At 43.2% G+C, this 26,822-nt stretch overlaps 1 protein-coding gene across 1 annotated transcript in view; it reads right to left on the bottom strand.

Moving 5' to 3' along the window:
* The window catches only part of LOC126203190 (protein GUCD1), a 51,793-nt gene that overhangs the window by 19,121 nt on the left and 5,850 nt on the right, over window positions 1–26,822 (bottom strand). Inside the window, exons 2-4 of the mRNA XM_049937433.1 lie at window positions 2,292–2,451; window positions 2,051–2,177; window positions 1,730–1,949 (exon numbers count right to left, since the gene is read on the bottom strand). Of these exons, the coding sequence (XP_049793390.1) occupies window positions 1,730–1,949; window positions 2,051–2,177; window positions 2,292–2,451 (507 nt within the window). The remainder of the gene's footprint in view (window positions 1–1,729; window positions 1,950–2,050; window positions 2,178–2,291; window positions 2,452–26,822) is intronic.

Here is a 26,822-nt window from a genome sequence, read left to right as displayed (position 1 = left end):
CTTTAACATTTCGAATTTCTTTATGAAAAAATTTCTCGATGCAGACACGGTCTCGCTGGCACTCTCCTCTTGTCCAGTCAGGATGTTTCCATGTCATAAGATTCCTTTGTTTTCTTTTCAAATATGTAGATTTAGTTGAGAAGACTGTACCAGCCAGTCCCGACAGAACGATACAAGAGGCCAAAATCAGGAAAGACACATGTATGGGAGCCAAGGCTGCTCCTCATTAGCACTGATATTTAATTTGTGTAATTAAGAGGCAATAAGGGAAGTAAACAACCACCTCAATGAGGACATCTGTATCAATGGAAACTTTGGCTGGGAGAACTGCAGGACACTACACGCACACTTCGAGGGCTACCACTCCTTTCACACCAAATGCTCACTTCCCTACAGCTTGGGCATCCATGGCAAATGTATGTGCACCACCACAAAATCCTGCAACACCTATACTGACAACCTCTCACAACTACCCCACAGATCTTATTCACGAACAAATCTCCCATGCAGTATCCTTTGCTCACTCTCTGACTAATACAGTCCTTAGTTCCAAAAACTCAGAAGCCTCCCCCTCATCACTCAGTACCACTGACATCTTCAAACTCAATACTTCATTCTGCCAAGGCTACGACTTTCTCAAGTTGGGCCCTAAAATGATACCCTCTTTCTCCGATATCTTCCCTGCACCACCAACTGTCACTTTCCGTCACACTCCTTAGCTCTGTAACTTTCTAGTCAAACCTTTATGACGTTCCCAAACCATTATCCCTACCTCGAGGTTCCTACCTACGTAACCATCTCCACAATACAATGTGCCCCGTGCAGCCACGCACCACTACCTACTCCAGCCTCACCACTGTCAAATCCAAGTACACAGTTGCTGGATGTGCTCTTCAGCACGACTCAAGGGAAATGAATGCCTACTATGCCACACAGGCTATCTGGCATCTCCAACCTGATAATCTGAACATGGGAAGGTACCAATGTGTCATCTGGGATCTACTCACTTAGTTTGGAACACAGCTGTGTGGGGTTGCAAAATGTGAACAAATGAAATGATTAGAAGCACTAGAATGTGGTGTTACATAAGACTGTGGAAGATCAGGTGATCTGTTTTAGGAGTGAAGACATCCTGCATTGAGTGAACGAGAAAAAAATGCCTGACATAGAACACAAAAGAACATAACTAAATGAAGACTTAATATGGCCAGTTACAGATTATGAAACAGCCGCTGCCGAAAACTGTAGCTGAACAGACAGTGGAAGGAAAGAATTGCAGGTGCAGGCCCCGATACACCGAGTAAGAAAAGAATTGCAGGATCGAGTGTGTGAGGCAGTTCAGTGACAAAGCAGGCTGAAGTGAAGACAACAGCTGGCAAACAACAGGAGTGGAGAGACGAGATGCAGCAGACCGATCATATGCATCAATGATTGAAATGACAACAACGTATAACTGTCTTATCTCACAAATTCAATTCAATATTAAACTAGTTTTTAGTGTAAATCACCACCAAAGATAAACTAAAAATTCTCAATTTACGAATCATGTCTCTGTGAGGAGTTTTGCCATTATACATTACCCATTTGACACTATAAAAAAAAACTAGTTTCTAACTGAAAGAAAATAACTAATTGCAGGAATTAAATTAAAATACGAACTGAAACATTTATATGAAAATATGGAAAGACCATATAGGCTTTCTCATAAATTTGTTAATTTAACACTAACCTGCATATGCTGTAGGCCAAGGAAGGCAGCTCAGTAATTCATTTGTAAACTTCCTACATTTACAGTTGGTGCAAGTAAGGAGGCTTGCATTTGTCAGTAATATCACTGGCCCAAATTGAAATATGTGATTGATAAGATCGCTGCATGTCAGAGATGTTTTCTTTATATCTATCCCGTACTCCTCAGCATCGGCAAACTTTTTGTTTACCCTCTCTTCATCCTGCGAGCAGTCACCACTAGATAAACTGCTGAGCACTTTTTGAAAACAATTCACACTTAATATCCACTAATAAAAATTTATTTAATTATATGATTACTCACATTTTTAATAACCTTTTCATAAAATGCTTGTCCCTTATACTCTGGATGTACACCCATAGTAACTGTGCAGAACAAGTGTTTCACATTATACCGCCTCAGCAAGTAACACAGATCTATAGTCCATGTGCTGTAACCATAAAAGTAAGGTACTATCTATTCTTAAAACCCATTAAAAATAATTTTAAATGAAAGAATGAGATAGTTAAAATGAATCTTGTTCAATACTAGTATAGGAACACACCTCTTGTTGAAATCTTCTTCCTTGCATATTTCATTAAAATTTGCAAGAAAATGCTGATATCCATCACAAGGCAAAACCATTAACACACATGACACTCCACAATCCCAATAGAACCTCTGTCGTTGATGCACCACTTTCCGTTCAAAAACAGGTGGAAGACCTATAAAAAATACTGATCTTCAGGATTCTATGTTGGGAATGAGAAACATGTTGCCGAAACGACAATCGCCCACAGAACAAGATAAATCACTATTGAACTGAATGGAAGGGCTGTAAATGATCAGTCACAGGGAGCAAATTATATAATACTCATTTCTTAAATACAGTAGAAAGCATGGAGATAAACAGTTCAAGAGAAAAATCACAGCAGTATGTTGAAAAATTAACTCTCATAAAATTCAGTCATATGAACGGATCACCAACTTCTCATTCCAAAATTAAGTATAAATTCTCTCAAAAATAAGAGCTCATCTGGTTTCCCTGGTGTTTCAAACAGAGTTGAGGTTTGTTCCTACACAATACAACTGTACCAACCTGTTTCACTGTTGTTTTTTTCACAAAATTTTTGAGAAAGGGATGTGTTGTGACAGTGCCACGAGATTTAAAAGTGCCGCTACGTCAGTACGCGAACACGGCGATAGAGGCGCTCCGCAGCTCGGCCGAGCACGGGAGCGCCACCTGGCTATGAACGGCGCCGGCCGCATGTCACGGCACGGCAGTCGAATGACAGATACGGAGTTAATGGCATGTAACCCGCTATTGTTTCTACTTTTGTATATCCACGCACTTTATTAGTGGTTAAAGGTTATAACACTTTTTGGCGACGAGGTCGGATATTTTTTTTCCTGCGTTGTGGAATTGTGTGTTCGTGTCGGGGCAGACATGGAACAGCTTATGCAAGTGCTCATTGACCAACAAACACAGCTGACGGCTGCTATTCAGGCACAACAAACACAGCTGACGGCTGCTATTCAGGCACAACAAACACAGCTGACGGCTGCTATTCAGGCGTTGTCGACGTCGCTTACTCATCGTCTGTCTTCCTCTTCTCCGCCTCCGTTCCCTCCTTACGACGAGGCCGCTGAAGGCTGGGAGGATTATGAGAAGCGTTTGCGGCAACACTTCTTGGCTTTCGGTGTTGTCGACGCTCCTATGTGTAAGTCGTTATTTCTATCTTGGATTTCCCCATGGATCTATCAGCTGCTATCTCAGTTAGCCCCTCTGCGGGAACCTGCCTCTCTGTCCTTCCAAGGAATGTGTGAATTATTGTCTAACTATTACCGCAAAAACACCCACGTCGTTGCCGCCCGCGTGGCGTTCTACCGGTGTCGTAAACAGCCCCATCAATCTTACCGGGCTTGGGCGGCGGAACTACACGGTCTGAGTAGGAAATGTCAGTTTGTCACGGACACTCATCATGAGTCTTATGCTGATTCAATGGTTCAGGACACTATTCTACGGCTTGCTCCTGATAAAGAAGTTCGGCAACGTGCCTTACAACAGCCAAACCCGTCGTTGTCGGAAGTCCTCAGCATCGCTCAATCTTTTGAAGTGTCTCACACTGCTGGTGCGCAAATAGACGCGTGGTGTGATGTAGGTGCTGTACAGACCACTTTCGACGCGGACAATTTGCCTGTTTCACAGGAGAACGACGATGTGGCGGCGGTTCACTCGCGTCAACAACGTCGCGTTGGGCCACCACGCTCGCAGCGAAAACAGCAACCACAGAAGCAGGTTCGTTCCGCACTTCCTTCTTGTCCACGTTGTTTCGTACAGCATGACAGGGCCGCGTGTCCAAAACGTTGGGCCACGTGTAATTCATGTAGGAAAAAAGGCCACATTGCTTCAGTGTGTCAGTCCCCTAAAGTTCCTGTCGACGAGGACGAGGCATCGGACATGGATGTTAACTGTGTGCTTTCTCAAACAAATAAGTTGTTCGTTACTGTTCGTGTTCTGGATAAAGACATTCGCTTGCAAGTGGACACTGGCTCTGCAGTAACTCTCATTAATTCTCGCATTTATTTGGAGTTGGGTTCCCCTCCCTTGTCTCCCGTTACGCGAAATCTGCGAACTTATAATAAGTAGAAAATTCCTATCGTTGGCCAGTTTGATGCTTCCACTGCCTACAAGTCTGTTGTTAGGCCCCTCACGTTTTATGTGGTGGATCATGCGGGCACGGAAAACCTGTTCGGTTATGATGCTTTCCAGTTGTTCGGGTTCTCCATTGATGATGATGTGCACCTCATATCTGAGGATATTCCGTATCAACAGCTGGATGGATTGTGTTCTGAATTCTCGTCCGTGTTCTCTGCTGGTCTGGGTCGTGCCAAGGATTTTGAAGCCCACATTACTCTTAAACCTACAGCTCGCCCCAAGTTTTTCCGGGCACACCCTATTCTGATGGCGTTGCGTGCACCTGTCAAGGCTGAGATAGACAGGTTAACAGCTTCAGGGATTCTCCTTCCTGTTACCTCCAGCAAATGGGCATCGCCAATCGTGGTGGTTTCTAAACCAAATGGGAGTCTGCGATTGTGTGGTGATTTTAAAGCCACTGTCAATGTTCAGAGCCTCATTGACGCTTATCCTCTTCCCCGTCCTGAGGAGTTATTTACCAAGCTCGCTGGGGGCCAGTTCTTTTCCAAACTTGACTTATCGGAGGCGTACCATCAGTTGCCGTTGGATGCATCTTCCAAGGAATTTCTCGTCATCAACACTCCTTGTGGGTTGTATCAGTACCAGCGGTTACCATTTGGCGTCGCTAGCGCGCCGGCCATTTTTCAGCGGTTTTTGGAACAGCTCACGGCTTCCGTTCCCGGCTGTATCAACTATCTGGATGACATTGTTGTCACAGGGGCCTCCACTGAGGAGCACCTTCGCAATTTGCGTTCCCTGTTTCGGGTTCTGCACTCGGCTGGGTTGAAGTGCAATCTGGACAAGTCACAGTTCTTCCAACCCTCCATTGTTTATCTTGGTTTCCACTTGTCCCGTGAGGGTATACGACCTCTACGACAGCACGTTGCGGCCATTACCGCTCTATCCTGGCCGTCTACGGTCAAAGAACTTCAGGCATTTCTAGGCAAGATTGCTTATTATCACAAATTCATTCCCTCCGCGGCGGTGGTGGCTCATCCTCTGCATCAGCTGTTACGCAAAAACGTTCCTTTCTGTTGGTCCGACGAGTGTGAGCAGGCTTTTGTCTGCCTGAAGGCTCATTTGCAGTCGGCGCCTTGTCTTGCCACATTCTGTCCGGGTCAGCACTTGGTTCTGGTGACTGACGCGTCACAGTATGGCCTAGGGGCTGTTCTCGCCTATCGGTATGAGGATGGGTCGGAACGACCCATCGCCTACACTTCCAAGACCCTCAACGATGCCCAACGGCATTTCTCTCAAATCGAAAAGGAGGCGCTCGCTATCATTTATGCTCTAAAAAAGTTCAGCGTTTTTTTGTATGGTTCTAAGTTTCACCTCATCACCGACCACAAGCCGCTGGTCTCTCTGTTCAGCCCCTCAGCGTCGCTTCCAGATAAGGCAGCTCACCGCCTGCAACGTTGGGCCTTATACTTGTCTCGTTTTCACTATGAGATTCACTATCGCCCCACGACCCAGCACGCCAACGCTGACGCGTTGTCGCGTTTGCCGATGCGCCCCGACCCGGTTTTCGATCGAGATGAACTACTCTGTTTTCACATTGATGAGGAAGAACATCGTGCGGTCGAGGGTTTTCCACTTACAGGTTCGCAGGTCGCGTCGGCTACTGCGCGGGACCCGGTCCTGCGTCAGGTGATCGGTTTTGTTCAACGGGGTTGGCCAGACAGGACCGAGGGCCGGGCATCGGATCCCCTTCGCAACTACCATGCCTTGCGCCTTCGTCTGTCTGTTCGTGAGGGAGTTGTTCTTCTGGCCACGGATGGCGCATCTCCACGGGTCGTGGTGCCAGCCTCTCTTTGCAAAGATGTTCTCAAACTATTGCATGAAGGCCATTGGGGGGATTTCTCGGACTAAGTCCCTGGCCCGCAGGCACGTTTATTGGCCCGGTATTGATTCGGACATCGCCCACATGGTCGCTGCGTGTGGTCAGTGTACTCAACAACTGGCTGCACCCCGTACAATGCCCTCTCCGTGGCCTGATCCGGCGCAGCCGTAGGAACAGGTGCACGCTGACTTTGCCGGCCCCTTCCCCGGCACTTATTGGCTACTGTTGATTGACGCCTTCTCGAAGTTCCCGTTTGTTGTTCAATGTCCGTCGCCCACCACTGCGGCGACGATGCTGGCTTTGTCCAAAATCTTTGCGCTAGAAGGTCTTCCATCCACGATTGTCACGGACAATGGCCCTCAGTTCTCTTCGCAGGCCTTCCGTGATTTTTGTATTGGACAAGGGATTCATCATGTTACAGCACCGCCCTTCCATCCGCAATCGAATGGGGAGGTCGAGCGCCTTGTCCGCACTTTCAAAAGCCAGACGAAAAAATTCCTTAGTGATTTTTCCACAGATGACGCTCTGTTGCAATTTCTGAGTTCTTATCGCTTCACGCCTCTGGGTGATCGCAGCCCTGCTGAACTCTTGCATGGCCGCCAACCGCGCACTCTACTGCACCTGCTTCACCCTGTCAGGCCTAGTACTGTGTCCCCTAGTGCGGGCAAATACTCGGTGGGCGCTGACATGTGGGCACGAGGGTATGGATCTCGCCCTAAATGGATTCCAGGGGTGGGCCAGGCTCTTCGCGGCCGCCGGCTTTGTGAAATACGTACGGACGACGGCACGGTTGTTCGCCATTACGACCAGATGCGCCCACGAGTGGTGGCCACGCCGGTGCCACCGCCCCTTCTTTCGCCTCCACCAGCCCGAGAAGCCAGTCGTGTCACTGCTGCCGATCTTCCGGGCGTGTTGCTGCAGCCTACGTCGCTACCGCTTCCGAGTATGCCGGAACCGGCCCCAGTCGCGACGCCACCTTCTCCGGGACCCATCTCGCTGGAGCACACCCCCAGGTCCACGACACCTAGGGATGCTGCTCCGGAGTTTTCACCCATCATCTCGTCCAGGAGGCACGTTCCACGCGCAAGCTTCCGAGCTGGACATTTTCGACCATACTCTCGTGTTTCTCTGCGGGATCTTCTCGGGGCCTCCCAAGAGGCCATGGATGTCTCCGCACTGTCCGTGTCTCCAAGGAAGTGAGTTTTTTTTTTCAAGGGGGGAAAAGTGTTGTGACAGTGCCACGACATTTAAAAGTGCCGCTACGTCAGTACGCGAACACGGCGATAGAGGCGCTCCGCAGCTCGGCCGAGCGCGGGAGCGCCACCTGGCTATGATCGGCGCCGGCCGCATATCACGGCACGGCAGTCAAATGACAGACACGGAGTTAATAGCATGTAACCAGCTATTGTTTCTACTTTTGTATATCCACGCACTTTATTAGTGATTAAAGGTTATAACAGGATGTACTCTAGAATAGTATCTCACACCCGTACAAAGTCCCAATTTTTACACAGTCCAATCTAGCCACTGTCACGATTCATGATTATGATGATGATTATGATGATGATGAAATGATGAGGACAACACAAACACCAGTCCCCAGGCAGAGAAAATCCCCCAACCCAGCCAGGAATCAAACCCAGGACCACAATTTCAGTTTCAGACAGATTGCTCTACCGAGAATGTCATTTATATGTCCACACACCAGATATTACAAAGCATTAAATAATAATGAAATAGCACCGGTTGGTATTTTCTGCGAACTATCTAAGGCATTTGACTGAGTGAATCACAGTATTTGTCTAGATAAATTGAAGTTTTATGGGATTGCTGGTATAGCCAACCAACCAATAATGTCATATCTAAACAAAACAGTGCAGGAAGTTGTACTTTTTAATTCAACCGGTATAGTCTGGGGATATAATTCTGAGTGTGGAGAAAACATGTACAGGATTCTCCAAAGCTCAATTTTAGGTCCACTATTGTTCCATATATATGTAAACAATCTTCTGTCTACTATACAACAAGCAGAATTAGTTCTTTTTGAAGATGATACTAGTATTGTAGTCAATCCAAGCATACATAAAGAAACAGAAGAAATCATAAACAAAGTTCTTAAAAGTATTGTTGACTGGTTTTCTATGGGTTGTCTTGCCCTCAATTTTAAAAAGACACAACATATTCAGTTCTGTACATCTAGGGCTACTATACCAATGATAAGTGTAACACATTGTGAGGAAATACTAAATATGGTGGAAACTTCAAAATTCTTAGGCGTCCATATTGATGAGAATTAAAATTGGGAAAAGCACATTTTTGAACTCCTAAAACAACTTAATTCAGCCACATCTGCATTTAGAAATATTGCAAATTTTGGGGAGAGGGAAAACTACACACAGGAAACAGTTAAGCGGGTAGCGGAGGCTGTGTGGAGGAGATTCAGGGTTTTTTTTAGGTTAGAGGGTATCAGGAACCTACAGAAAGCACATCAGTCTAAAAGGGTAAAGGGCAAACAGAGGAAAGTGGACCTAGAATCAAACAGTATTGTAGTTGTAAATTTTCATAGCTGTGTTGGAAAAGGAACAGAGCTCCAAGTGCTAATACATTGAAGCACCAAAGAAACTGGTAAAGGCATGAATATTCAAATACAGGGATATTATGTAAACAGGCAGAATACTGTGCTGTGATCAGCACAATAAGTGTCTGACGCAGTTACTGCTGCTACAATGGCACCTTATCAAGATATAAGTGAGTTTGAACACGGTGTTATAGTCGGTGCATGAGTGATCAGACACGGCACCTCTGAGGTAGCGATGAAGTGGCGATTTTCTCATATGACCATTTCACAAGTGTATCATGAATATCAGGAATCCGGTACAACATCAAATCTCTGACATCGCTGCTCCAGAAAAAGAGCCTGCAAGAACGGGACCAATGACAACTGAAGAGAATGGTTCAATGTGACAGAAGTGCAATTCTTCCACAAACTGCTGCAGATTCCAATGCTAGGCCATCAACAAGTGTCAGCTTGCTAATCACCCAACGAAACATCATTGGAGCTGAAGGCCCACCTGTGCACCCTTGATGACTGCACAACACAAAGCTTTACGCCTTACCTGGGTCCGTCAACACCGACATTGGACTGTTGTGACTGGAAACATGTTGCCTGGTTGGAAGGGTCTCGTTTCAAAATGTATTGAGCAGATGGAAGTGTATGAGTATGGAGGCAACCTCATGAATACATGGACCCTCATGTCAGCAGGGGACTGTTTAAGCTGGTGAAGGCTCTGTAATGGTGTGAGGCGTATGCAGTTGGGAGTGATATGGGATCCCTGATACATTTAGATATGACTCCGACAGGTGACACATACGTAAGCATCCTGTCTGATCACCTGCATCCATTCACATCCATTGTGCATTCTGATGGACTTGGGCAATTCCAGCAGGACAATGTGACACCCCCACACATCTAGAATTGCTACAGAGTGGTTCCAGGAACACTCTTCTGAGTTTAAACACTTCCACTGGTCACCAAACTCCCCTGACACGAACATTACTGAGCATATCTGGTGTGCCTTGCAACGTGCTGTTCAAAGAGATCTCCACCACCCCCTAGTACTCTTACGGATTTATGGACAGCCCTGTAGGATTCATGGTGTCAATTCCCTCCAGCACTACTTCAGACATTAGTCGAGTCCATGCCACATCGTGTTGCGGCACTACTGTGTACTCGCGAGGGCCCCACATGACATTAGGCAGGTGTACCAGTTTCTTTGGCTCTTCAATGTAAAAAGCACTGGATGTAATGTAAAAAGCATTGTTATAAGTACAGAAAGCTGGCTAAAGCCAGAAATAAGTTTAGACGAAATTTTTACAAAGGACCTAACTGTGTTCAGAAAGAATAGATTAAATATAGTTGGTGGTGGAGCATTTATTGCTGTCAGAAGTAGTTTATCTTGCACTGAAACTGAAGTAGATAATTCCTGCGAGTTAGTATGGGTAGAGTTACACTTGAAGACCAGAATAAGTCATAATTGGTTCCTCTTACCAATGCCCTGACTCAGTTGAACAGTTGCTGAACAGTTCAAAGTAAACTTGAATCTCATTTCAAGTATGTATCCCACTCATACATTTGTAGTTCGTGACAACTTCAATCTACCCTCGCTATGTTGGCAAAAATGTATGTTTAAAGTTGGAGGTAGGTATAAAACATCATCTGAAATCATTCTGAAAGCATTCTCAGAAAATTATTTCAAACAATTAATTCAAGTGTCCATTCGAATTGTAAATGATTGCGGAATTATACTTGACCTCTTAGCAATAAATAATCCTGGGCAATCACGACAGATACAGGGATTAGTGACCATAAGGTTTTTGTAGAGAGACTGAATACCATAACTCACCAAAAATAAGTGCGAAATCCATAGATTTAAAAAAATCAGATACAAGTTCGGTTTAGATCTTCCAAAGATACAGATTCCACTCCTTCCAATGTGAACATGTAAGTGCAGATCAGATGTGGTTTAAATTCAAAGAAACGGTACAGACAGCTATTGAGAGATGGTACTGACAGCTATTGAGAGATATACATCAAATAAATTAATGAGAGATGGTATTGATCCCGCATGGTGCATTAAACAGATCAGAACACTGTTGTAGAAGCAATGAAAAAAGCACTCCAAACTTATAAGAATGCAAAACTCTCAAGACTAGTGAAGTTTTACAGAAGCTCGCAATGTAGTGTGAACTTTAAAGCAAGATGCTTTTAATACTTTCCACAATAAAAGTGTCTCGAAATATGGCAGAAAAACCAAAAAGGTTCTGGTCGCATGTGAAGTACACCAGCAGAAAGACACACTCAGTGCCTCCAGTGCACCCTAACAATGGTTCTTAGGGGTTGTGGGAGGACTGGGGGTGTGAAGTGACCTCTTTGCGGACTAGGTCTGGGGAATAGTGCCTGTCTGTGAAGGCCTTGGTGAGACCCTCAGCATACTGAGCAGGGGAGCTCTTGTCGCTGTAGATATGCTGTCCCCAGGTGGCCAGGCTGTGTGGGAGGGATTTTTTTGGTGTGAAAGGGTTGACAGCTGTCAAAATGCAGATACTGTTGGTGGGTCTAATGTGGACAGAGGTGCAGATGGAGCGATCACAGAGGATGAGGTCATGTGTCTAGGGGGGGGGGGGGGGGGTGACCTGCTGGGTTGAGGAGGACCAGGAGAAGCTAATGGGAGAGAAGGTACTGAGATTTTGATGGAATGAAGATAGGGTATCTTGGCCCTGAGTCCATATCATGAAGATATCATCAAATAACCTGAACCAGACTAAGGGTTTGGCGTTTTGGGAGGCTAGAAAGGTCTTCTCTAGATGGCCCATAAACAGGTTGGCATAAGAGAGTGCCATCCAGGTCCCTATGGCTGTGCTGCAGATTTGTTTTTATACCTTCCATTCAAAGGAGAAGTTGTTGTGGGTTATTATGAAATTAGTACGGTTTATGAGGAATGAGGTAGTGGCTTTGGAGTCTGAAGGGCATTGGCAAAGGCAGTGTTCAATAGCGGTAAGACCATGGGCATGAGGGACAAGTAGGGGTCCAGGAGGTAAAGGGGTGAGGATAATGGAGAGTCAATGAAGAAAGTTGTTGCTGTCTTTCATGTGGGGCGCTAGATTAAAAACAATTGGTTGGAGGAGTTTTTCAATATGGGCCAAAACTCTCTCAGTAGGGGCACAATAACCAGTCACAATGGGGCGTGCAGGATTGCTGGGTTTGTGGATTCTGGGGAGCATGTAGAAGATCGGTGTGCGGGCGTCATAGGGGTGAGGAGGGAAATGGATTCAGGGAAGAGGTTCTGGGAAAGGCCTAAGGCTTTAAGCAGGGATTGGAGGTTGTTTTGGACTTCTGGGATAGTATCACTCTGGCAGAGTGGAGGAATCAGATAACTGGTGGACGCTTTCTGCCATGTAGTCAATATGATCATAACAACAGTGTTGGGGCCATTGTTTGCAGGCAGGATGATTAGGTCAGGATTTGTTTTGAGGCTGTGTATGGAAATCCTTTCTTCTGCTGAAAGGTTCGTACTTTCAGGATGGGACCTGAGGAAGGATGGTGAGGCTAAGTTGGAGGCAAGGAATTCCTGAAAGGTGACCAGCAGGTGGTTAGATGGGAGGGAGGATCACAGCCGAGTGGTGGTACAAAATGGGAGAGGCAGAGTTCAATGTTGGAATTAGATTGGTTTTGGTTGGAGGGACTGGCGACAAAGAAGTGTTTCCATTGCAGGGCCAGGAGAAGGAGAGTACGTCCAATGACAAGTTCAGAATGGTTAAATTTGGGTGTAGGGCTAAGGGTGAGGCCTTTGGATAGAACTAAAATTTCTGTACATCTGATGGAACAGTAGATATCCTCGATGTACCAAAGAAGCTTAAACCACTTAATAAAGGTAAGGCCTCTGGTCCTAATTGTATACCAGGCAGGTTCCTCTCAGACTATCCTGGTGGCTCCATATTTAGCAATCATATGCAACTGATCACTCATTGATGGTTTCATCTGTAAAGTCTGGAACATTGCACAAGTCACACCAATACCCAAGAAAGTAAACAGGAGTAATCTGCTACATTACAGACCCATATCACTAACATTGATTTGCTGTAGGATTTTGGAACATACACTGTGTTTGAACATTACAAGTTATCTTGAAGAAAACAATTTATTGACAAACATCCAACAGAGATTCAGAAAATATCAATCTTGTGTAACACAACTATCTCTTTATTCTCTTGAAGTAGTGAGTGCTACTGACAGGGGACGTCAAGTTGATTCCATATTTTTAGATTTCAGAAGGCTTTTGAAACCCTACCTCAAAAGTAACTCCTAATCAAATTGCATGCATATGGACTATCTATCATCTTAGTTGTGCGACTGGATTCATGATTTCATCAGAAATGTCACAGTTCATAGTAATTGATGGAAAGTCATCGAGTAAAACAGAAGTATCATCTGGTGTTCCCCAAGGAAGTGTTATAGGCCCTCTACTATTCCTGAGCTACATAAACTATTTAGGAGACAATCTGAGTACCATTCCTAGATTGTACACAGATGATGCTTTCATTTGCAGTCTTATAAAGTCATCAGATGATCGAAACAAATTGCTTAACGATTTAGACAAGATATATGTGTATGGGGGCAAAAAGTGGCAATAGACTGTAAACAATGAAAAGTGTGAAGCCATCCACATGAGTACCACAAGGAATCCACTAAATTTCGGTTACACAGTTTATCACACAAATCTAAAGACTGCAAATTCAACTAGATACTTAGGGATTGTAGTAACGAATAGCTTAAGCTGGGATAACCACATAAATAATGTTGTCAGTAAAGCAAACCCAAGACTAGCAGAACACTGAAAAAATGCAACAGGTCTACAAAAGAGATTGCCTACATACACTATGCTTGTACATTCTCTTCTGAAGAACTGCTGTGTGGTGTGGGATCTGCATCTGATAGGATTGACAGAGATCATTGAAACAGTTCAAAGATGGGTAGCTTGTTTTATACTAGGGCAGAAAGTGTCACGGGCATATGTGACTTGACGTGGTAGTCATTAAAACAAAGGTGTTCTTCATTGCGACAGGATATCTCATGAAATTTTAATCACCAACTTTCTCCTCGGAATACGAAAATATTTTGTTGGCACCCACCTACATAGGGAGAAATTATCATCATAATAAAATAAGAGCTCACACGGAAACATTTAGGTGTTCATTTTCCACGAATGCTGTTCAAGATTGGAACAGTAGAGAGCTTGAAGTTGGTTCAATGAACCCTCTGCCAGGCACTTAATTGTGAATTGCAGAGTAATCATGTAGATGTAGGTGTGCATATAGATCAGCAAGTTGACATATTTTGCATATTCTCATTTAATAATGTCACATGGAATAAATGTTCTGGGGTAACTCGCCTTTAAGAAAGAAAGTTTCCATTGTGCAAAAACGTGCTGTATAAATAATATGTTGTGTTCAGCCACGACCATCTTGCAAACATTTGTTTAAGAAGTTGAGCATTCTGATTACTGCTTCACAGTATATTTATTCCCTCATGAAATTTGTCTTAAATAATCCACTACAGTTCAAAAGGAACAATGAGTTATGTAATTACGATACCAGAAGGAAAAATGACATTCATTCTCTGCATTAAGGTTGTCTCTGTCAGAAAAAAACGGGGTTCAAAATGCTGCAACAAAGATTTTTCATCGCTTACCCAGTGATATGAAACATCTGACAGAAACCACAGTAAAATTTGAAAACAAACTGAGAAAATTCCTTCAAGAAGAATTTGATCCGTAGGTCTCACTTTTTTTCTTTTTATAATATAAACTTAGAAATGTTCAGAATGTAACCAAATGTGCAAATTAATTTGAAATATGAATGTAAAATGACTCGATGCACAACATTAGACTCTACCGTGCGAGATGATCCATGGAACATGTAACTAAGCAACTAACTAAATCTTACAAATTGTTGAGTGTAGTAGACAATATTTCTTCAACATCAAGTATCAGCATATTTCTAAAGAATGAATGAATGAATGAATGAAAATGGATCAAACAATAACTGATGCAACATTTTGAAAGGGTACCATATACTCAATATATCTACACTCAGGCCAACAGTGACCTGGAACAGTGCTGTTTACTACAGTTTTAAAGCTTCAAAAGAAATCTGTTATGAGTACTTTGAAAATATCCCAAAGACAATTATACAGTGATAAATTAAAAGACTTAAAAATATTAGCTGTCATGGCAACATACACTATCGAGCAAAAGTATTCTGTCACCTGTCAGAGAACGTCATTAGTGGCTGTGTTCACCCTTTGCCTTTACAACAGCTCGAACACTATTGGGGACACTTTCGACAAGCAGTCCAAACGTCCGTGGAGGAATGGTAGCCTAGTTTTCCTCAGTAGCTAAAAACAGAGAAGGTAACAATGTCGAATGCTCAGGTCCGGAGTGAAGTCAACGTTCTGTCTCTTCCCAAAGGTGCTCCTTCCGGTTCGGGTCAGAACACCAGGCAGACGAGTCCATTTTGAGAACATTACTGTCCAAAACCCACTGCCTCACAGATGATGCTCCACGACAGGCTGTACTGTCACGCCAATACAATAATCGTGTTCTTTGCTGCATGCGGTCCAGTGGTGTCACTCTCTCCACCCCCTCACGAGCTGCCCAGCTCCGATTACAGAAACAATTCGCTTATGAGGAGCTGCTCAACAGTCATATTCCACTCTTTTTTAACATACTACCAATAGTCAGTATGTGAGGTCTACCTGGTCTCTGTTTAGCTTTAGTTGTACCTTTGCATTTCCACTTCACAATCACAGCACAGACAGTCAACTCGGGAAGCTTTATGAGGGTTGAAGTGTCCCTGACAGATTTTTTACTCAGGTGGCATCCAGTGACTAGTCACCGAGCTCTCCTGACGGGTCCCTTCTGCCGTCGCTGCTTCTCTACCGACAGCACGATACTCTCCGCCTCCTTTTGTGTGCTGGTGGGTTCCCATCTTGTGAAATCTAGAGGACAATTCCACATAATGCTGGGATGTCTGACATTTTTAAGCTGACAGTGTATCCTATTCTTGAAGTTACACAGAACAACCTTCTTCAACACAGAATTATGTGCTCATAAAAACTGCAAGCAGGAATAATATCCACACACACATCAAATGCTCAAAACTACTGGAGAACGATCTAATAAATGCAGCAAGCACTCTTTCATTTGCACATAACATTCTGTAAATGTCGCCGCCGAGTAGGACGACTGGCATCGAGGAACGAGTCAGGTTATACGTTGACGTGTAGAAGCTGCTACTGCAGGTAACTTCTGCAACTAGATGTTATGACTAGTGCCTACCCTTCAAACCAGTTATTATGGGACTTATTTCTGGCTTACTTTGCATATATAAGGGGATAAAGCAGGCAGTTTGACAAGAAAGTGACTGCTGTTCCTCTTATGCTGCTCGGCTGCTATTCGTATCTACTATTTGATACAACAACAAGCTCCTGGCAAAAAATAGTAAGAAAGTGATGTCAGTTCTCAAAAATAAATGGAAACACTGCCCGATTTTTGTTTGCCGCTAGAGCATTACGGTAAATATTGCGCAAGCGCACACGCCAGTTACTGACACACAGCTTTGGTTTGTTCCCCACGAGAAAATTTACAACAAGAATACAAGAACATAGCAATTGATAATTTATTTTTAACTCTTGTTGTCTTTTTAAAAAATAGGTATGGACCACTTAATAAAGGACTGGGCAGCTTACAGGTGTACAGCTGGTTCACAGTGCCCTGCAGGCATAATATTTCAACAGTCAGATACATCACCACTGTCAGCGACCCTGATGACGGTAAAATGTCTGATTGTTAAAACATTGTTCCTGTACCTAGCTCAATCGACTAATACACTATGACAAACAGAAGAATCACAGTCGATATATGGTTTGGTTGACCATGATGATTAAATTTTGGCTATAAAGTGTCCCCACCAGCTAAGTTTAGTAGAAGGAAAGGAAAGGCAGAGCTTCATAGAATCATAAATTCTCACTCAGCTACACTATTCTGAGGTACTGTAAGTTCTACACAATACCATCAATAAAGAAAAACAAATGTAATATGTACAAAAATGTGAGAGTCCAAGAATAGAGCAATGAAAATTTGGAGCATTGTTAGGCATTAAATGAATAAACTTGGTAAGGCAAAAAATGTCCAACTTACAGATGACAATAGTTACAAGACGTGTTAGGTTCAAATCACTAGCTACCAAATTCAATTAATACTTCCTAACACTAGTAGAAAAAAATGGGGCAAAAATGGGGCACTGAAACCAGATTTATTAGATTTTCGAACACCATCAAAAGGAGAGACTGATACTCACCACACAGAGGAGGCACTAAGTCGAAGATAGGTGTGAAGGAAAAGATTGCTAAACATTTCAGCTTTCTTTCACACACACACACACACACACACACACACACACACACACACAGTCAGTCTCCGGGCACTGAGGTCCGACTCTAGACTGCAGAAACATGGCGGAGACAGGATAGGGCAGCTAGGTGCAGTGTCGAGAAGCTGAGGGAGCGGGAAGAGGAGAAGTGGGAAAAAGACTTGTAGGTGCATTAGCAAGATAGAAAGCTTTTGGAGTGGAAGCAGGAAACATTGTAACTGATTAGACGAGAGGTATTAGTGAAAGCTGAGGCCAGGGGGATACGGGAACAAAAAATATGCTACAGGGAGAGACCCCACCTGTGCAGTTCAGAAGAGCTGGTGTTTGTAGGAAGAATCCAGAAGGCACAGGATGTGAAAAAGTCAGTAAAGTAAAGCAGAGTACATTGAGTGACATGCTCACCTACTGGGTGGTCCAGCTGTCTCTTGTCCATAGTTGGGCAGTGGCCATTCATGCAGACAGACAGCTTGCTAGTTATCATAGCCATGTCAAAAGCAGCACAGCATTTGAAGCTTTGTTGGTAGCTCATATGGCTGCTTTTGTCTCACTGCCTTTGATTGGGTAGGAGATGCCTGTTACAGGACTGGAGTGGAGTGGAAGGATGCATGGGACAGGTCTTGCATCTGGGTCTATTGCAGAGATGCGAGTTGTGAGGCAAGGGGTTGGGAGCAGGAGTGGAGCAGGGGTGGAAAAGGATACTGCATAGGTTCAGTGGCCAGCAGAGTACCACTGTGGGAGGAATGTGGAGGGTATCCATCATTTCAAAGCTCAACGAGAGGTAGTCAAAACTCTGGCAGTCAATGTGATTCAGTCACTTCAGTCCTTGGTGGTACTGAGTCATAAAGGGAGTGCTCTTTAGTGGTCGGACAGTGGGTGTGTGGGACGTTGTAAGTGACTGGAGAGAGAAGGCATGGGAGATCTATTTCTAGACAAGGTTGGGAGGGTAATTTTGGTCTGTGAAGACCTTAGTGGGACCCTTGGCATATTTGGAGAGGGGCTACTCATCACTAGAGATGTGATGACCATGGGTGGTTAGGCTGTAACTTCTTGATATGGAATGGGTGGCAGCTGTTGAAGTGGAGGTACTGTTGGTGGTTGGTAGCTTAGATGTGGATAGGGGTAGTGATGTAGCCATCTTTGAGGTGCAGTTCAACATTGAGAAAGGTGGCTTGTTGCTTTGAGGAGGATCAGGTGAAACATATGGGGGAGAAGGCATTGTAAGTTGTGGAGAAAGTGTTTCAACTACCTCTCATCGTGCCTTGAAATGAGGAATATCCTCCCTACCCTCCCACCGTGGTATTCCACTGCCCACTAAATCTATGCCACATCGTTTTCCATCCCTATTCCACCCCTGATCCCTACCCTTGCCTCTTAGCTCATATCCCTGCAGCAAACCCAGATGCAAGACCTGTCCCATGCATCCTCCCACTCCAGTCCTGTCACAGGCGTCTCCTGCCCAATCAAAGGCAGGGCCAACTGTGAAAGCAGCCATCTAATCTACCACAGAAGCTTCCTGCTTTCTATGTAGATCTGACAACTAACAAACTGTCTATTTGCATGAATCGCCACCACCAATTTGTGGACAAGAGACAGCTGGACAACCCAGTAGCTGAATATGCCACCCAACACATTGTGCTTTACTTTAACGACTTTTTCACATGCTGCACCTTCTGGTTTCTTCCCACAAACACCAGCTCTTCTGAACCACACAGGTGAGGTCTGCCCTTACAACATATTCTTTGTTCCCATAACCCCCCTGCCCTCAACTTTCACTGGTACCTCTCCTACACTCACCTACAACATTCCCTGCTCCGACTCCATGCACCTACCAGTCTTTCCCCTCCATCTCCTCTCAGCCTCCCAACACTGCAACTAGCAACCCTATCTTGTCTGCACATCCATGCACACTCCCACAGGAGCAAAGCTTCTTCCCCCACCCCTGCCCTGCTACCCTTCTCCCCCCCTCCCTGTCCCTCCCATCTTACTCCCACCACCCAACCCAGATTCCTGCTCATGTCAGACACAGTTGTAATCTGGAGTCATGCCCCCAACACCACAAGAACAGTGGCACGCTTGTATGAGTTGGGCTTGTGTGAAAGCGTGTGTCTTCTATTTGGAATGAGGACTTCTTTGTCCAAAAGTTTAAATGTTTAGCAGTCTTTTTCCTTCATTCCTTTGTGTGATTCAAAGTTATGCGTGCCACATACCATATTCAGAACAATCATTATGATGTGTATAATGTCAACTGAAGAAACACAACAGACTAAAAAAAGAAAATGAAAATGAAAGAGGGCAGGAGCATGTAGAGGAGCTATGGCTCAATTTTAAAAGAATAACTGACAATGCACTGGATAGATATGTACACAGTAGAACAGTTCATAATGGGAAGGCACCTCCATGGTATACAGTCATGGTAAAGAAACTTCTAAAGAAACATAGACTACTGCATAATAGGTGTAAAACAAAGTATAGGGCTATAGATAAAGAGATGCTGAATGAAATACATCTCACTGTCAAGGGAGTAGTGTGTAAAACTTTCATTGACTACCATAGCAGAATATTGTCAAGTGATATTTCACAAAATCCAAAGAAATTATGGTCACATGTAAAGGCTGTTAGTGCCACCAAAGTTATTGTCCTGCCCCTAGCAGACAGGTGTGTGTGTGTGTGTGTGTGTGTGTGTGTGTGTGTGTGTGTGTGTGTGTGACAGTAACTGAAACTGAGGGTAGCAATGCCCCTAGCAGACAGGTGTGTGTGTGTGTGTGTGTGTGTGTGTGTGTGTGTGTGTGTGTGTGTGTGTGACAGTAACTGAAACTGAGGGTAGCAAAGCATAAGCTGAAATGCTTAACTCCATTTTTCAAATATTCCTTTACAAAGGAAAACCCAGGAGAGTTGCCCCATTTAATTCTCATACCACCAAAAAGATGAATGAAATAAGTATTAGTATCAGCGGTATTTAGAAGCAGTTGAGATCGTTAAAACTAAACAAAGCTGCACGGCCCAATGGAAGCCCTGTCAGTTTTTATACTGAATTTGTGGCCAAGTTAGCCCCTCTTCTAACTGTAACCTATTGTAGATCCCTTGAACAGAAAATTGTGCCCAATTCTTGAAAAAAAGCACAGGTCACACCCATTTATAAGAAGGGACACAGAAGTGATCCACAAAACTACCGTCCCATATTGTTGGCATGAAATTGTCACACAATCTCATAACATATTCTGAGCTCAAAAATAATGAGGTATCTCAAATAGAATGACTTCCTTCATGCCAACCAGCACGGATTTCAAAAACATCGATCATGCGAAACCCAACTGTCACTTTTCTCACATGACATACTGAAAGCTTCGGATCAAGGCAATCATGTACATTCAGTATTTCTTGATTTTTGAAAGACATTTCACTCAGTGCCACACTTACACTTATTGTCAATAGTATGATCAAATGGGGCATCAAGTGAAATTGTGACTAGAACAAGGACTATGTGGTAGGGAGGACGCAGCATGTTATTTTGGATGGAGAGTCATCGTCAGATGCAGAAGTAACTTTCTGTGTGTCCTAGGGAAGTGTATAGGGAACGTTTCTGTTCATGTTGCACATTAATGATCTTGCAGACATATTAATAATAACCTCAGGCTTTTTGCAGGTAACACTGTTATCTGTAATGACATACTATCTGAAAGAAACTGCATAAATATTCTGCCAGATCTTAAGATTTCGAAGTGGTGCCAAGATGGCAACTTGCTTTAAATGTTCATAAATGTAAAATAGTACACTTCACAACACGAAAAGAAAAAAAAAATTGTAGTGTCCTCGACTAGAATACCAATGAATCACTGTTGGAATTGCCCATCTCATACAAATACCTGGGTGCAACACTTTGTAGGGATATGAAATAAGATGATCACATAGGTTCAGTTGTGGGTAAAGCACGTGGTAGATTTCAGTTGATTGGTAGAATACGGGGGAAGTGCAATCAGTCAACAAATGAGATTGCTTAGAAATCCCTCATGCAATCCATTCTAGAATATTGCACATGGATATGCAGCCTGTACCAGATAGGACTAACAGGGAATATTGAATGTATACAGAGAAGAGGTGCATGAATTGTCATAAGTTTGTTTGATCCTTGGCAGAGTGTCATAAAGATACTGAAGACACTGAACAGGCAGACTCTTGGAAACAGACGTAAACTACCCCAAAGAAGTCTACTAAGGGAGTTTTAAGAACTGACTTTAAATTATTTCTCTACAAATATACTACAACCCCCTACGTATTGCTCACATAGGGATTGTGAGGACCAGGGTAGGGTAATAACACATTCAATCATTATTGCCATGCTCCATACGTGAATAGAACGGGAAGAAAACAATAACTGGTACAATGGGTCATATCCTCTGCCATGCTCTTCATGGAGGCTTGCAGAGTATAAATGTAGATAAATCACCCTGTTGGCATTTTCTGTAACGATGCCATGGCCTTTGAGAGCACAGATAATAAAATTCCACTGGCAAAATTAAAATATTTAGGTATTTACAGGCATCCCCCTTGTAGGGACAGAACCACACCTCAGCAAGTAGGTGTGTAATGTTAACAAGTGACACCACAGGAATAAAACAAGTAGGGTAACATTAAATATGGAGTTTTGTAATGTTAAGTATGTATTGAAAATACACAAACATTCAAAACAGTAAGTGAACATCTTCCTGGTCAAGCCTCTGACATCCATATCTACATCGATACTCTGCAAGCCACTGTGAAGTGCATGGCAGAGGATACGTTCCACTGTACTATTCACTAGGTCTTTTTCACATTCCATTTATATGATCTTGGACTTTGGGTAGACAAAGTGTGCACACTGCTGCAACGAACATTGTTGTACAAGTGGAACACACTACAACTGAACTCTATATAGTGAGCTTGACAGTTCAGAATTTACAAATTGGTTTAGAAAAGTGCTAAAAATCTGCCTGCGACAAAGATAATTACAAGGGACAAACTAGGTTCACATTTCACAAGTGAGGTTCTTCAGGTATGTGAAGAAAATGATAAAGTTTGTGTGTATCCCAGCCAACACAACTCATTTAACACAACCTTCGGATGTGGTTTTTTTTTCTTCCCCCCCCCCCCCCCCCCAATCCCTTGAAGACTCACTAGAGGACAACACCAACTGATTTCAAAATGAGGAAGCCACAGTTCTCAACTGTACCAAACATAATGTTTCCATCCTTTCTTAATGAACTCATAAATTGTCTGGGGCATAACAACTAGATGAATCTCTGAAATGTGTTCAAGGTATGTGGAATAATACCACTCAAAAAAGAAGCTTTATTCTCTAAATTCTCAGGTGAACAGGATATGGAAGAAACAAAAGGAAGCTATAGTTGAACTTGTAGTTTCTTGTGATTCTTCATGCTTTCCTGGTGATCTGTTGACATCTTGGATATTCGGGAATCCAACCGGATGTTCGCGTCGTTCTCGCACGATATTTCAACAGCGTGCCTCGCTGTCTTCTTCAGGTGCTACCTGAGACTGGTCCTTGGGTCGATCGAGTCCAGTATTTATGCCTGGGAGGAGCCGGGCATTCCCTAATCGGTCCGTGCTGGGTCGAGTGTTCCATCTGTGGTCCGCACCCGCCAGACTCGGCTTCAACAGACCCCTCCAGTCGCAGATGTTCCGACTGCCGTCGGCGCCCGTTCTGGCCGTCCTCAACGGATGTGGTTATCGTCTGAGGTGTGTCAGACCCAGTCTGAGATGTTGGGTACTCTATCTCCTGACTGTTACTATGATTTCCACTTCTGTTTCATGCTGGGCGCTCCCTAATCGGTCCGCGCCGCGTCGTGTGTTCCGTCTGAGGTCCGCGCCCGCCAGACGCGGCTACATTGTCCCTCTCTGGTCGCTGGTGTTCCCTCCGCTGTCCGCACCCGGCCTGGCCGTCTTCTGAAGTCGAGTTCACGATCTGGGGTGTGTCAGACTTATTTACAGTCTTTACATGAAAAGAAAAAAAAACCAATAGCCCCTCCAAATACAAAAATTAAGAAAACCAATGTACACCCTGGTAAAGCTGTTCATGCACTGAACGGTCCAAAATCATTCAAAAGATTATCACGTGAAAATGTGTCTGCACTACATAAAAGTTCCAGTTGTCTCTAGGTACAAATGATCCTCAGCCAAGTTGTTCCATGTCACCCACAGCTAACGAAGAACTCTCCGATTCCAAGAAAAATCTTTTAGAAGTGTGATAATCCTGCATCAGAAGATGAGCTTGGTGTAATGAAATTGCCAAGGACTCTGAAAACTGATGAAAAGATCCTGTAGTTGAAGATTTGCTGCCCACTCAGTGCCAAGATCTTTTTCCAAATGACTTTGTTGTGGTGAAAGTAGTTGGGGGTAAAAGGGGAAGCAAACTTTTCACTACCATTTGTATTATTCATAAAGTTGCAACACAGGGAAATGTACTTGAAGTTATGGGGCTTCAATCCAGTGACTCAATGGAAACCACATTTGTTCCAAAACAACGCGGTACATTCACTGCCCCATTTTGTGATTCGATTGGCAAGCTGCCTCCATCACAGTTGCAGGATGAACGGCGTACAATTCTGTATAAATTTTCAAGGAGCATTTTAATAAAAGAAGTTTAATGTTTTTTGTCAATAAAAGTTTTCTGTAGTGTGTTTTAATTATATTCACAGAAATGTGTGTTTCACTAATACCTAGCTTGTCAACACTTTCAATACATCCAGTTTTCAATGGGGATCACTGAGATCCCTTTACAGGGCTCCTACCCATACTGCACTATACTAACATTTATCTCAGGACCATTTGCATGTGTTCATAACAAAACAAATTTGAAGGGTCAATTTACACCATGTCACAGCATAACACTGATCCCTTTCAATTATTATTTTTTTTTTTTACTAACCTATAAAAATATAACATACAGAGTGCACTACGGATGTTTATATAGAAATAATGAACAATAATAAAAATCGCTTTGAATATAAATCGGTATATGCAAGAGATGTTCTACAAAAACATCAAAAAGGGATCAGTTTTCCCCCCAGATGACAGTACAGGTCTCACAAACTTGAGCAATATTCCACGATGGGTTGCACAAGAGGTGTGGGCAATCTCCTTTGTGGACTAATTCCATTTGCCCAGTATTTTGCAAATAAACCAAAGTCTGCCACCTGCTTCACCCACAACTAAGCTTATGTGACCATTCCACTTCATTAAGTGTTACGCCCAGGTACTTGTATGAGTTTACAGATTCAAACAGTGACGCACAAATATTATGTATATAGTATCCTAGATGTTATTTTATTTTATTTCATTTTGCAAAGTGCACAATTTTAGATTTTTGAACAGTTAAAGCAAGTTGGCAATCAATGCACCGCTTTAAAATCTTACAAAGGAGTGACTGAATGTCTATCCAGCTTCGTTTAGACAGTACGTTGTTGCAGATAACTGCATCATCTGTGGAAAGTCCGATGTACTGTTAATAGTGTCCATGAGATCATCAATATACGGTATAACACGAACAGCAAGGGACCTTAAACACTTCCCTGTGTACAACCACAGTTACTTCAACATGTGTCAATGATTCTTCATGCAAGATAACACGCTGTGTCCTCCCACAGAGGAAATCTTCAATCCAGTCGCATACTTCATCTGATACGCCATATGAACATATTTTTCATAATAAGCATAGGTGTGATACTGAGTCAAATGTTTTTTGGAAATCTGGAATTCTCATAATTATCTATTTGTGTAATTAATGTTCTTCATAACTGACTGTTAGTGTACTTGACAGATGTAGCCTGGTGCTACTGGTTCTACTGCTTAATGTAAAATTTGATTCATTCCATGTCCCTGAAGCTCTCACGCATTGTGGCATTTCAGAAACATGATGTGTGAATAAATGTACAGTTGCACTTTTGTTTTGGTCTGTACCACAGAGAAATATTTAATTGAAAACTGGGATCATAAGTAATTCAGTAAAATATGTTCACTTTTATGTTACATTTGTATGTTGCGTGTGTATTCATAAAGAGTGAAATGTTCATTTTTACTAAATGTATGCCACCATTATCCGTTAATCTGAAAATGGGTTGCATCTGATCATGACCACAAACACATCATTTACAAGCCCTACATAGATTCCATAAACTTAACTCACTGTATGAATTTTGATGTTGAATTTCATTATGATCCGTGTACTATGATTTTAATTTGTTTATGGTGGATAGTGGGTGTATGGCCCACTATTTTTATAATTTATTTTTTCATAAGATAATCCCCCCCATGAACCGTGGACCTTGCCATTGGTAGGGAGGCTTGCGTGCCTCAGCGATACAAATAGCCGTACCACAGGTGCGACCACAACAATGGGGTATCTCTCGAGAGGCCCGACAAATGTGTGGTTCCTGAAGAGGGCAGCAGTCTTTTCAGTAGTTGTAGGGGCAACAGTCTGGATGATTCAGTGATCTGGCCTTGTAACATCAAACAAAACAGCCTTGCTGTGCTGGTACTGCGAACGGCTGAAAGCAAGGGGAACTACAGCCGTAATTATTCCTGAAGGCATGCAGCTCTACTGTATAGTTAAATGATGATGGCATCCTCTTGTGTAAAATATTCCAGAGGTAAATACTCCCCCATTAAGATCTCCATGCAGGGACTACTCAGTAGGACATTATTATCAGGAGAAACAAAACTGGTGTTCTATGGATCAGAGCATGGAATGTCAAGTTCTTAATCAGGCACGTGGGATAGAGAATTTAAAAAGGGAAATGAATAGGTTAAAGTTAGATACAGTGGGAATTAGTGAAGTTCAGTGGCAGGAGAAACAGGACTTCTCATCAGGTGAATATAGGGTTATGAATACAAAATCAAATAGGGGTAATTCAGGAGTAGGTTTAATAATGAGTAAAAAGATAGGAACGCATGTAAGCTACTATGAAAAGCACAGTAAACACATTACTGTACCAAAGATAGACACAAAGCCCACAACCACCACAGTAGTACAACTAGCTCCGCAGATGAGGAGAAGATTGAGAAAATGTATGATGAGATAAAAGAAATTATTGAGACAGTTAAGGGAGCCAAAAATTTAACAGTCATGGGGGCCTGGAATTAGATAGTAGGAAAAGGAAGAGAAGGAAACATAGTAGGTGAATATGGACTGGGGGAAGGAATGAAAGAGGAAGCCACCTTAGAGAATTTTGCACATAGCATAATTTAATCATAGCTAACACTTGGTTTAAGAAACAGGAGAGGAGGTTGTGTACATGGAAGACACCTGGAGACACTGGGCGGTTTCAGTCTGCTTATATAATGGTTAGACAGAGATTTAGGAACCAGATTTTAAATTGTAAGACATTTCCATGGGCAGATGTGGACTCTGGCCACAATTTATTGGTTATGAACTGCAGATTAAAACTGAAAAAACTGCAAAAAGACAGGAATTTAAGGAGATAGGACCTGGATAAACTGAAAGAACCACAGGCTGTAAAGGGTTTCAGTTTGAGCTTTAAGGTACGACTGACAAGAATGGAGGGAAGGAATACAGTAGAAGA

Source organism: Schistocerca nitens, chromosome 9 (genome assembly GCF_023898315.1).
Source record: "Schistocerca nitens isolate TAMUIC-IGC-003100 chromosome 9, iqSchNite1.1, whole genome shotgun sequence".
Taxonomy (NCBI): domain Eukaryota; kingdom Metazoa; phylum Arthropoda; class Insecta; order Orthoptera; family Acrididae; genus Schistocerca; species Schistocerca nitens.
This window is presented reverse-complemented; position numbering and strand designations above follow the sequence as displayed.